This window comes from Lissotriton vulgaris, chromosome 9, assembly GCF_964263255.1.
Source record: "Lissotriton vulgaris chromosome 9, aLisVul1.2, whole genome shotgun sequence".
Lineage (NCBI taxonomy): Eukaryota > Metazoa > Chordata > Amphibia > Caudata > Salamandridae > Lissotriton > Lissotriton vulgaris.
This window is the reverse complement of record NC_141697.1, coordinates 1164231146-1164243458: the sequence shown is the minus strand read 5'-3', so window position 1 is coordinate 1164243458 and position 12313 is coordinate 1164231146. Positions and strand designations below refer to the sequence as shown.

Below are 12313 nucleotides of genomic sequence, written 5' to 3'. Positions count from 1 at the left end.
GGCCATTCTTGATACAACTTTTTGGATAGTGTCGATCAGGCTAATGGGGCGATAGTTTTTCGGTGATGACCGATCCCCTTTCTTATAAACTGGAAGTATCTCAGCACCTTTCCAGGATTGTGGTACCCTTGCCCCTGCTGCGTTAGAGTTTGCTAGAGTTGTAATATATGGAACCCGCAGATCAAGGTTCAATTTAAAAAGATCCGCTGGTATGGCGTCTAAACCTGGGGCTTTACCAGACTGAATAGAACCAAGGGCGTGTACTGTGTCTGAGGTGCTGAAAGTAAGCCTATCCCCAGACAATATTGGTATTATCCCCACTATGGGCTCGATTGCCAGCTCCTGTTCAATATTTGTATCTTTAAACTGGGTGGAAAAAAATTCCACCCAGTCCGTAGCTGAAACATGATTTACAGGGGTTTGGGAATCCGAATCCCTGCCCCATCTAACTATCTCCCAGAATTTTACTTGGTTAGACGACTCACAGGCTTTGAGAAGATCTAGCCAGTACGAATCGTCCCAGTCCCTCTTAGCTTCCCAAAGGGTGTGTTTGTAAAACTGTCTAGCTTTCCTAATGTCAGGGGTTATTCTGGTTTTAACAGCTGCTATTAGTTTGCTGTAGGCTTCTCTGCAGTTTTTATTATACCATCTTTTGTGTGAGTTGGCTTTCTGATTTTTAGATGGCCTAGTGAGAAGTTTTTTTGAGAGCCGCAAAACATTTCTCGTGGAGATCAACAGTAATGGACTCTACCCTGCCATTGGGAGATAATGCAGTCATCCTATTTCTTGTATCTAGGACCAACTTCTCCATTTGACAGATAAGGTCTGGGTCAGCTAGGACCCTTGACCATTTAACCCGTCTTCTGTTGTCACACAGGACTAGGTCTGATGTTATACAAGCTGTTTCTGCTTGGGGGGGACACCTAATCCAGGAACCCTGAGCCCCAGGGAGAGAGGATTATGATCACTCTCTGTCCTGGTCTCTATTAGCATATCAATTACGTGTGACCAGGATTCTATATTGACTAATATATAGTCAATGCGACTTGCACTAATCCCATTGTCGAAGGTTGATTTCCCTGCCTTGTCAGACGGACAACTGCCATTCACTGCCCGTAGCCCCCATTCCAAACAGAGCCCCAGCCAGTGGAGGGCAGCCTCCGTTCCCCTAACACCCTTAGTTATAGCTAACGGGGGGATATTCCAGGCGGTGTCTTCATCAATCCCCACATCCTCAGCTAAACTCAGGATGGGTTCGAATGAGCAATTCAGATCACCAGCTACTAAGACAAGATGATCAGTTTTATACTCATTCAGGAGATGTTCCAGGTCATTAAGAATGGGTTGCTTCCTCCCACCCTGACAACCTCGGGCATAGATGTTAATTAAAACAATATCCTTACAATTGTCCTTACTCAGGGAAATACAAAGGAGGTCAGCATTCTCCACCAGAATTTCCTTAACGCTGAAGCCCAGGGAGTTTCTAATCCATATAGTAAGACCTCCCGAAGCCCTACCCCTGGGGCCCTGTGTGGCTGGTTTATAATAATCTAGGAAGCCTACCCTAAATAGGGGATCGATTGACCAGGTTTCCTGGAAGACGACGATATCATGTGTAGTAATGAAGTCAACCCAATCGTCGTTATCCAGGCAGCCCCTCAATCCTGCTATATTCCATGAGGCCACCTTGATTGCATCAACCGGGCTACTGATGATAATAGGCTCTAGTTGTCCCTGAACCCCTGACTCAGTCGAAGTGGGAGTAAAAACATGGTCCAGTGTTATTTTTGGACCTAATTGTGGTATAGAACAATCCACACAGGATGCTGGCAGGGTATTCGGAGCAGTCGAAATTGGTTCCACTGACTGTATAGAGGCATCAATCCCCCCCCCCCCCCGAGTCAGTCAACCTCGTCCAGGCAACCAAACATAGTAGTAGGAACCCCTTGCCACCAGTTATTTTGGTTTTGCCAACCATTCCTACGTCCCCTCTGTCTAGATTTTTGGACTGTTGACCAAGGCCCCTCCATTTCAAACTGTTGTCGAGGAGGATAGAAAAAGGTGAGGGGGTCTAACAACAACAACAGAGGGGTCTTCTTCACAAGGGGCCCATGAACAAAGATGCTGTGCTGTATGGGGATCTGCAAATGACACCACTATACAATCGCCAACGATGGATTTGCGCGTGGGCCCAACCCATGGTACTCTGCGCACCATTAGTACCCGACTTCTTTGGTGATTGGGGAGCTGTCTATTTCTTAAGCCAATGTATGACCTTGTTTTTTAGGGAGCAATGATGCTCTTTGATTTGCGGGTCCAGAATAGGTACACAAGCTAGTACTATGACATAAGGACTAGCCTCGGGTGGTAGGTCAATATACCCACCACGAAAGTTTGAATGGCTAGATTCATAAGATGGTAGTTCCTTATTTGCCAATTGATTAGACTGGTGTACGACAGCTTGTGGCCTGGGTTTAGATGGTGCTACATTCTGGGGGGGGGGGGGACAAGCTTGTGGCCTGGGTTTAGATGGTACTATATTCTGGGGGGGACAAGCGCTGGGGATAATAGGTTTTGAAGTGGTAGCGACAGTATCACTGACTTTGGTACGGGTTTTGGTATAGATTTAAGTCTTGGGGGTGTAGGGGCCGGAGGTTCTGACTCCTGTACCTGAGGGGTAAAACCCTCACCCTGGGAAAGCCTAGTTCCATTTGTTTAAGACTAAAGCTAGCCAATGTAACTATAGTCCTATCCATTTCTAACAGGTGGTTTTCCATACGAGAAAGTCTAAGTTCCAGGGGGGTAAGTAACTGTTTTAGTGTGTCCCAGACAGTTTTAAGGAATTACTCATCCCCCCTCCTATCCCCCTCCACCACCCTCAACCCACCCTCTATTGACCCTTCCTTGCTCATATCTGGGAGAGTTACCACCGGGGGATCAAGCACAACACAGTTTAAATCAAAGGCGGTATCATTGCCCGATGAAGCAGTTTTAGTTTTGGCTATTTCTTCCCCTGCCCCAAATGTGCCCAAAGGTCATCTACTATTGAAAAACTGAGATCTCGCAATTTTTGCCTTTTTGCGAGCATAAGTAGATCTAGCGAGGCATTTCTTCTTTTGTAAGGCAACTTTATCATTTACCACAGTTTTGGGCAAAGCATTTTTAGAGGAGGAGCTTATACCGGCCACAGGGGTAGGTGGTACCAGCTCCTCCAAGGGCTTAAAAAGTGGTAGTGTTGATTTCAGGGTAGGCTCGGGTAGGGATGTGGCTGGTGGATGATGGATGTCTGCCGATGTTAGTAAGGGGCGGGGACCTGACAAACGCTCAGGGGTTAAAGCTAGGGCAAGGTTACCTAAAGATGATTTCTTGGAGGAAGCTAAGTTGAGGGAGAGTTTTCGCGCAGCTTCTAATTCTAAGGAAACCCTATGTTGCATTTTGCTGATTTCAATATCAATGGCCAAATTGGTCTTTGTGAGGAAATCATCTAGGGTCCCATTGGGTTTATTAAGGCCCTTAGCAGTTTTGCTGCGACTACCCCGTGTACACATAATGGATATTTAACAAAGTAATGTGACAAGTAATATTTATCGCAATAGTCAACAACCAAGGGAAATGGCCCAGCCCAGGCCTCAAACGGCGGCCTCAAACGGCGGCCTCAAACGGCGGCCTCAAACGGCCCGCTCTTTGCCCCGGTCTTCGCCCCGGTCTTCGCCCCGGGCAGCGGTTACTCCGCCCAGTAAAATAGGGCGAGAATGGGGCAGGGGGCGTGGCCGGCAGGGAGAGCGGCCACAGGTGTAGCACGCAGGGACTCCTGGACAATGGAGTCCCTGCTAGGCTGCTCGCAGCCCTGCCGGTGAAGGTAGTTCCAAATATGGCGCTCCCCTCCCAGCGCCCCACAGAGTGTCTCCTGGCGCAGCGGGACCCGCGCAGCGGGTCCGGCAAGGTGTGGGTTCTTTCCAAAATGATCCAGCGATGTCAGGGAGCAGGTCGAGTGAGCCTCCAACACGGCTCAAGCAGGTCAGCAAACGAGGTTTCACTTACATGTTCTATGACCGCCTCCTCGGATTCTCTCCCTACCACTGGGCAAAAGTGCCCCTCATCTCTCAAATCATAACATATTACTAAACACAGCGCTCGCCCAACGAGGTCAGTGCCCACTCCACAGGTCAGCGCCCAGTGCAGCTGCACCGGTCACACTGCCCTAAAGCCGGGCCTGCCTGAGGTTGTAAGTATCCACCAGAACAGTAATATCCTCAGAATTCCACTGCAAGCGAGCGATTTATTATACACGTAGATTCCAGTAGATAGTGTACAGCCTCCAAAATACCTATTTAACGGCCCCTATCCCACCACTGATCATTTTAATGTAAAATCACAGCCTCTGAAGCACAGTAAACAGATACCAACATGAGCAGAACATGTACCTAAATGAAAATATAAAACCTGTTCGATAATTCGCTTTTCCACAGTGCAAGAGTGCCTGGATGACGACCTTGAATTTTTCAGAAAGCATTTTCAAATGATTTGGAGTACAGGAAAGAACAAAGTCGGCCAGAAGTATATTTGTACTGTCCTTTGTGCTCGCAATCAACCAAACAAGGAGACATTACATAAGTATGGGTGTGGCCTGGCCATGTAGCATAAGCATCTAATGCTGTGAAGTTAAACGTAGCCATTACAAATGAAAATACTAAAACACGGATGTCAGATCCTCGTGTACTCTGTGTTCAGTAACATCTACCTTAATTTTAATAAGTAACCTTGCTGTCCTACTGCTACAAGACAACCAAGTTTCTAAGGTTGTGGGGCTAATTTCCAATCCCCGATTCTCCAATAACCTTACCCACCCGTCTGTGGTCACCTCAACAAGAGTACTTTTAAGGCCTAAGAATTGCAACTAGAAGAGGCTTCTAAAAAGTTACTGATTACGAGACCTCGCTGCTCTACAAGAAGGCTGCTCAGGCTGATTGTTTTTTTAAAAAAAAGTAATGTGCAATCTATTGCTTTTAACATAACGTACGCTGTGCACAACATACTTTTTTCTCCTGACCAGCCGCTTGCTCTGCCTCAAACACCCGGTCCGTCACGGCAAGTGCCGATTGAAGGGAGGGTGCAGACAGGGACAGACTCACTCACTTCCTGTCTGGGGGCATTTCCGGCGCTTCCAGCGCTCATCGGTCTATTCGACCGGAGTCACTAGCTTACTTAAAACAATGCCAGGGCGAAATGACGAAGGCGCGCCTAAGGTAAACCCGTCCGCGCCCGGACCGGGCCTAGGGCAACAACCCCTACACGTTTCGAGACAGGTCCTAAAAAGATACATTATTCCAGCCATGAGCTACTTGCGCTCAGGCCGGAATTGGTTTGTCCTTCACGATGTGCACTGAGATTACCTAAATCTTGCCCTACATGCCATCTATCTCTGAATGTTACACAGAACAAAACACCGTGTACTCAGCGCGTGGAGAACGCCAGGCCAGCCAACAAGACCATCAGGGCAGGGTTAATTAATGCACGGTCACTTGTTAAGCACAATTTAGAGACAGCAGAGCTAGTAGAAACACAAAACCTTGGCTTGCTTTTTATCACAGAATCATGGGCGGACGAAGCCTCAGATATCGAGGTTTCACTAGCAATTCCAGATGGCTACTCAATCAGAGCTGATAGGAAGGGAAAGCGAGGGTGGGGGGGGGTGGGGGGGGGGGGGGGGACTGGTCATAATATACAGGAATGTTCTAAGAGCCAAGGGTATAAATCAGAGTAGTAGCCCAGTTTGCGAGATCCTACACTTTCAAATAAACATCTCCAACGACGACACCTTCAGAGGTCTTCTGATTTACAGACCTAAGGCTAAAACACCTCTGACGCAACTACTGAGCCCTTTCTTAGATAATAGTGTGAAGAATGCAGATTACAGTCCTAGGCGACTTTAATCTACACCTAGAGAATAGCGCAGATTATAGCGTTACGCTGTTGTCCGATGCACTCGCAAACCTAGACCTGGAACAAATAGTGAAGCAATATACCCATGAGGCAGGGTACACACTCGATGGGATTTTTACTTCCAACAAGTACATTCGAGCTCTTGAGATTTTACCAGTACCTTGGTCCGATCACAATGCAATAATATTTGCATTAGATGTAGGGAAAGATTCAGAGACCCCAGCGCCCTGCCACAAACAAATTACCTAATTAAACTGGTCAAAAATTAATGCGTCACAACTAAAAGAACATCTAATAGGATCTACCCCTGAGCTTGACAAAGACTGCAATACAGGCGCAAACCAAATCTCGAATTTGCATACAAGTTGCCACGAAAGTAGCAGTTACTCAAAAAAATAAATCAAGGAGGAAAACCCTATCCCAACCTTTATTTTCGAACTCACTAAAATTACAAAAACAGCATTGCAGAAAGCTTAAAAAAAGATGGAGGTCAACATACAAGCAAGGACCAAAAGAGGAATACAAAATCTCATTGACCATCTATAAAAAACTAATATTGACAGAAAAAAGCAAATACTACACGCAAAAAATAGAAGAGGCAAAAAACTCCAGCAACAAACTCTTCTCTACAGTCAAAAAATTAACTAGAACAGCTCTACTCCCATAGAAATTAGTTCAGATTTTTGCAACAATCTGGGCCAGTTCTTTGTAGACCAAGTTTCTGCAGTTTACGAATCCTTCAAGGGATCAGAGGATCTCACATCAGCGGACCAATACACAAATACAGGATGAGATTTCACCCCACACTCAGGACCACTCTTTCCACTTTCAGCCTCTGTCTACTGAACAGATTCTCCAGGTGGTTAGGTCAACGAAATCCGGGGGCATATCGGACCCCTGCCCACCTAAGGTGATGCACCTTTTTGCTGACCTGAGTGAGCAACTAAGCGTGCTTTTCTCTGAAATAATCAAATCCAATCACTTTCCTGACCCATGGAAAACTGCTTCAGTACTGACTACTTAAAAAACCCAATTCGGACACTCAAGAACCAGGAAATTATAGACCTATCGCAAGAACTCCATTCGCTGCAAAAGTCCTTGAGAAGCTTCTAAACAGACAGCTGTCTCAATTCCTCACGGAAGCAAATGTACTAGATCATTCGCAATTAGTCTTCCGTGAAAGGCACGGAACAGAAACAGCATTATTGATGGCTACGGAGGAGCTTAGGAGTGTACTGGACGCCAGGGGATAGGCCGCCTTGATTTTGTTAGATCTCTCGGCGGCCTTCGACACGGTAAACCATAACACTCTCCTCGTCCGTCTCGCCGATGCGGGAGTGCACAAGACAGCTCGGTCTCTGTTAGAATCATATTTATCTAACAGGGCCTTCACGGTCGAACTGGGAGAGGCCAAATCCTTTAGATCCCCTTGTGGGGTTCCCCAGGGGTCGTCGTTAAGCCCCACTCTATTCAATCTATACGTGCCACCCCTGGCGGCTATAATTAGGAACTGTGGCTTCCTCCCAGTTTCATATGCAGATGACACCCACATAGTGGTTTCAATTTCAAACAATGCGAAAGAGACAGCTACCAGGTTTAAACACTGTATGGAACAGATCAATTACTGGATGCAGACGAACTGAATAAAATTGAAAGGAGACAAAAGTGAAGTTATGCTGTTCGGTTCAGACTTGCAAACCTGGTCCCAGGATTGGTGGCCAGACAGCCTAGGATACTGCCCATCACCAGTGCACAAGGTAAAAAACATGGGTATGCTCCTGGACAACAAACTGTCTTATGAAGCACAAACTAATAAGTTATCATCAATTTGGTACATCCTGAAAATGATCAGGAAACTTTTACCTTTCATTCCTCTGGCATTCTGCAAAACAGTGGTCACAATGCTGGCTTTATCAAGATTGGACTACGGAAACGTGCTATATGTGGGAATCCAGGCCCAGTATTTGGCAAAACTCCAGTGCCTATAAAATGCAGCAGCACGACTGGTGCTAGACATCCCCAGGCATGAGCCAATAGCTCACAGATTGAGCTCTCTGCACTGGCTCCCTATCAAAAATAGAACAACATTTAAATCCTTGTGCCTGGCCTATAAAACGCTCCATGGGATAGGCTCACAGTTCCTAAAAACGCACCTGAAAAGTTATCAGCCAACCAGATCCTTGAGATCTAGCAATCTAAAACTGATCCAGGTCCCAAGATATAAACAAGTCAGGTGGGGGGGGGGAGAAGCTTCCTGTTGTACGCAGCACCGGCAGGGAATCTGCTCCCAATTGCAATTAAAAACAGCCCCTCACTGCTCTCCTTCCGGAAAGAGAAAAAGACATGGCTATTCACCGTTGGTTAGTGCATTAAATGTTTAGCAGCTTCGGTCCCCTACTTCACCCAGCGCCAAGACACCCATAGGCATTCGCGCGGTTTATAAATCTTCAAATCAAATCTAAAAATGTACACATTTATAAAGGTCTCATATGAAAGTAGATTGATAGTGCAGACTCCCATACAAAAAGCAACTCTATCTAGCATTTTCATGCATCATAATACCTGTGCTGGTATATCAAGTAAAAGACTTTATATATTTTAAGTCTCTTCGAGTGAGCTATATAATCAATACATTATTGTTGGATTCAATTAGATTGTACTTTTTATAGACTTTAATGCACTGTTCTGTCAATACATTCCATTTCGTTTTGACAAATTGTGAAAAATAAGAAAATACCAAAACCAAGCTATTCCAATATTTTAACGTATTAGCTTGCCGACAATATGATCATGGAGACAAGGAGAGAGGTTAAGCAATAACTAAGAAATCTGCTTTGTTGCTTTAATTTTTTTTTACATTGGAATTATCACAACCAACCACTAGAAAGGGACAAAAATTTGCATTACAATTTAAAACAAGCACACTGTACTAAATCAAATGTAGAGAACAAGGTTATCCAAGTAGTGGGTAATAGTACCGGTGGCCCTTAAACACCAGTGAAACAGTATTTGCACCAGGCACTACTCAGGAGCCGTAAACACCTCAAGAACACGTTAGATCAGAAAGTTTCCGCAGTTGAAACAGAGACCCCTGCAGACCGTATGGGAGCTGAAGAGAGGTTTCATGACATTTTACGTCTAGAAGGGAGCCAAGAAATACTGTAACATAAAACTCCACTACTCACTGTAGGACTAATGTGAAGCAAGCGGTCCTATTCGACTGACCTGTAATAGCTGAGCACATCCTGGTCCTCCTTCTGCCCTTCTTTGGCGTCCTGAGCCAGTTCTCGCACACTCTTACTGCGTGGTTCCTTGTTGCTGTCCTTCCAGAATAACCAGACTTCCTCTTCATCTTCGCCAGCTTCCAAGGGATTCTCTCCAGTGGGGACACCCTCAAATTCAAACCGCGACAGGACAAGTCTGCACGGAAAAAATGCAAAAAAGTCACTAAATGCACTCAACTATGAGCAAAACACTAGTACAGTGGATGGCGCCCTGGAATATGCCTGACTTGAATACACATGAGGTACAAGCTGAATCCCAAGATGTGAGAAACAGAAGGGGCCATGCTCTCTGGACTAAGAATATGTGGAACCGATCTTCCTAGAAACAGGGAATCAAAGTCAGTGAATACATACCAGTAGCAAATTAAGAACAGCCAACAGAAATCTTGCGCTAAAAAAAAATAGGAACCGTCTTAGACAATACTTCTCTCTTTCCTCTATGGTGAAAGAGGAAACATTGCATGTAATAGAAAAGGCAGAGGATGAACAGCAGAGATCTGCTTTGACTGAACAAATACAGCACATTGAAACTAGTCAAATGGTGAACGTGTGTCGCAGACGGCAATAGGTCTCGCATTTGCGAGAGTTTAAGCTATTGGCATAGTAAATGACAATGGGGCCCGGGGGGACTTGGCACGGGCCAGTGTCCCCCTGGGATTATTCACACAATGTGAGCTCCCACAGGAGGTGATTGGTAGGTTGGGTTGTGGGAGGGGCTTAGACGCGCTCGGGGTGGGAGCGGGAAGACGTAGTCACCCGCTGTGAGGAAGGAGGGCGGCGTTGTCGTTTTGCCCACCCACCCGCCCTATGTTGGTAGGTTGGTCGGGTATGTTTCTGTGTATCTGTCAGTTTTTGTGTTTTTTCTGTTAATAAAAAAAAAAAAATATATATATATATATATATAATAAATAAAAATAATACAAGGTTATGTCACTTTAGGGCAGCAAAGATAGTGCTCCTGTTATGTTATATGTTTGTTGGCGTGTTTTGGGGGATAGGATGGTCTAGAGCGGACATATCCTTTCTCTCTGGGGGGAGGGGGGAGGGTAGGTGGATAAGGAAAAGAAAAGTTAGAAGAAAAACTTTGGTTGGGATATAAACAGTTTTGGAGTTTTTGGAAAAATGATGAAATCATTGGGGAATGGTGATGAAAAACAGTTGGGGAAAAGGTTTTGGAAAAAGGTACAAAGGTTGGTGTTTAATAAATAAATGTAAGGTGCGGAGGCTGTCCTAGTAATAAAGTGACCTTTTATGCTATGAACAGAATGTGTGGAGTGTCGTTATTGTGCGATGCATTTTATTTATGTTTTAAAAGTCAACACATAAATAAAAGGAATTGTCATTTACAATGCCAATAGCTCAAACTCTCGTAAATGCGAGAGCTATTGCATTGCAAATGCTTGTTTTCTTTATGCTTCTCATCCGTGTTGCTCTTTATGCAACCCCCCTTGCTTCAGCACCTCCCACCCCACCGACGTAACTAAGGGGGGGCGAGGGGGGCAATCCGCCCCAGGCAGCACTATTTTGGGGGCGGCCGCGCGGTACTGGCCCGTTGAGGCAGCCTTTATAATTTATTTCGGGACACTGACTGATACTACTATCAGTCAGTATACCCAAATAAATTATAAAGGCTGCCTCAACGGGCCAGTACCGCGCGGCCGCCGTTTGCAGTGTAAGATCTGCGCAGCCGGTGGATTGGCATTCACGTGACATGGAGGTCACGTGAATGCACCTAACAGTGTATTCTCTGTCTCTGGGCGCGAAGGCAGGGCAAGCGGTAGTTACGTTTTATTACGTTGCCAATGCCCGCCATGCTGCAATAATTCTTTTGGTGCCTCCTCGATCATGCATGCAAATACCGGTTTCAACTGGAGGGGCCACACAGTCATGGCAGAGGCAGAGATGCATGCAGGGGCGGACGATTATTAATACAAAAAGTCCACCGTCCGGCTCAGCGGAGGAGAGTGAGAAGTACCTTGCTGCTCAGAGCACCGCAGATTTTGGCAAATATCATGAAGGACGGATTTAGAAGAGTGGGGTCACTTCGATTGTTGCAAGGTTACCAGGGTAAGATGAAGGGGAGGTTACTATTGTGAAAAGACGTCAGAACATTAAATAAATCACTAATGATTATGAAGTACATGAAAGGAAAGGTTACTGCCTAACGTAGCATGGAAGAGGGAGATATAGGGTTAACAGAGGTGGTTATGAAAAGGAGGAGGGTGAACACAGAGCACAGGTGTTAAAAGCACAGATTTAGGAAAGCATGCAGTACGTGGGGGCTTGTATTTCAAAAGTGAGGTGTTTATGGAAGCTGATTTAGAAGGTAAAGTTCCGGGGTGACTTACCTGTTGGGCAACAATTCGTTTATGAATGGGTGTCACGTAAATGTATTGGGATGCAACGGTTTGAAATGTGGGAAGTTTCTTGGCACTATACATTTAACTGAGAAGGGCTATATGCTGGCCCAAAGAGATTTTCATCCCAGATTCCTGCATCTCCCGCAGGCGCACAGGAGGGCAAAGGTTCTCTACATCTGGAACAGCTCACTGACCGCACATTCACTTAAATAATACATAAATAAAGCATAAATAAAGCACAAAAACTCCTGTGCTGCATGCACAAACAAAATGGGTACAATGCAGGCAATGCTATAAAGAGTGCATGAACTGAATGGGATCCCAAATGGATTAAGCATATAATTCCAATTTAAATACTGGGGCAGCAGGAAAAAAAATGTTTAATTAAAAAAAAATTCAATAGCCCACGGTTTCAACTTACTTGGTCTCAATGAGAATGTCAGCATTTGCAGGGTTCAGCACTGCCTTGCAGATCAGTTCCTGTGTCACAGGAATTGACTTATTCATGGAAACGCAGAGATCTGAGAGGTAATCCAGGAACCTAGAAGAGGGTAAAGGTACAGTGAGAACCTAAAGAAGGGGGTGAAAATGAATACAACAGAGCAGCACAATGAACGACCGAATTACTACACCGAAGTAAAGGAGAGGTGAAAAGAAGAAATGATTAGGAATTCTAGAGTGGTATCAAGTCAATAACATGCTGAAACTAGGCTTCAAGATGAAGGG

General features: G+C 45.4%; 1 protein-coding gene across 1 annotated transcript in view; it reads right to left on the bottom strand.

Annotated features, from left to right (window-relative positions):
• Window positions 1-12313, bottom strand: part of ITPR1 (inositol 1,4,5-trisphosphate receptor type 1) — a 1666678-nt gene that overhangs the window by 905699 nt on the left and 748666 nt on the right. Inside the window, exons 17-18 of the mRNA XM_086939209.1 lie at window positions 12009-12128; window positions 9169-9363 (exon numbers count right to left, since the gene is read on the bottom strand). Coding sequence (XP_086795335.1) covers window positions 9169-9363; window positions 12009-12128 — 315 coding nt within the window. The remainder of the gene's footprint in view (window positions 1-9168; window positions 9364-12008; window positions 12129-12313) is intronic.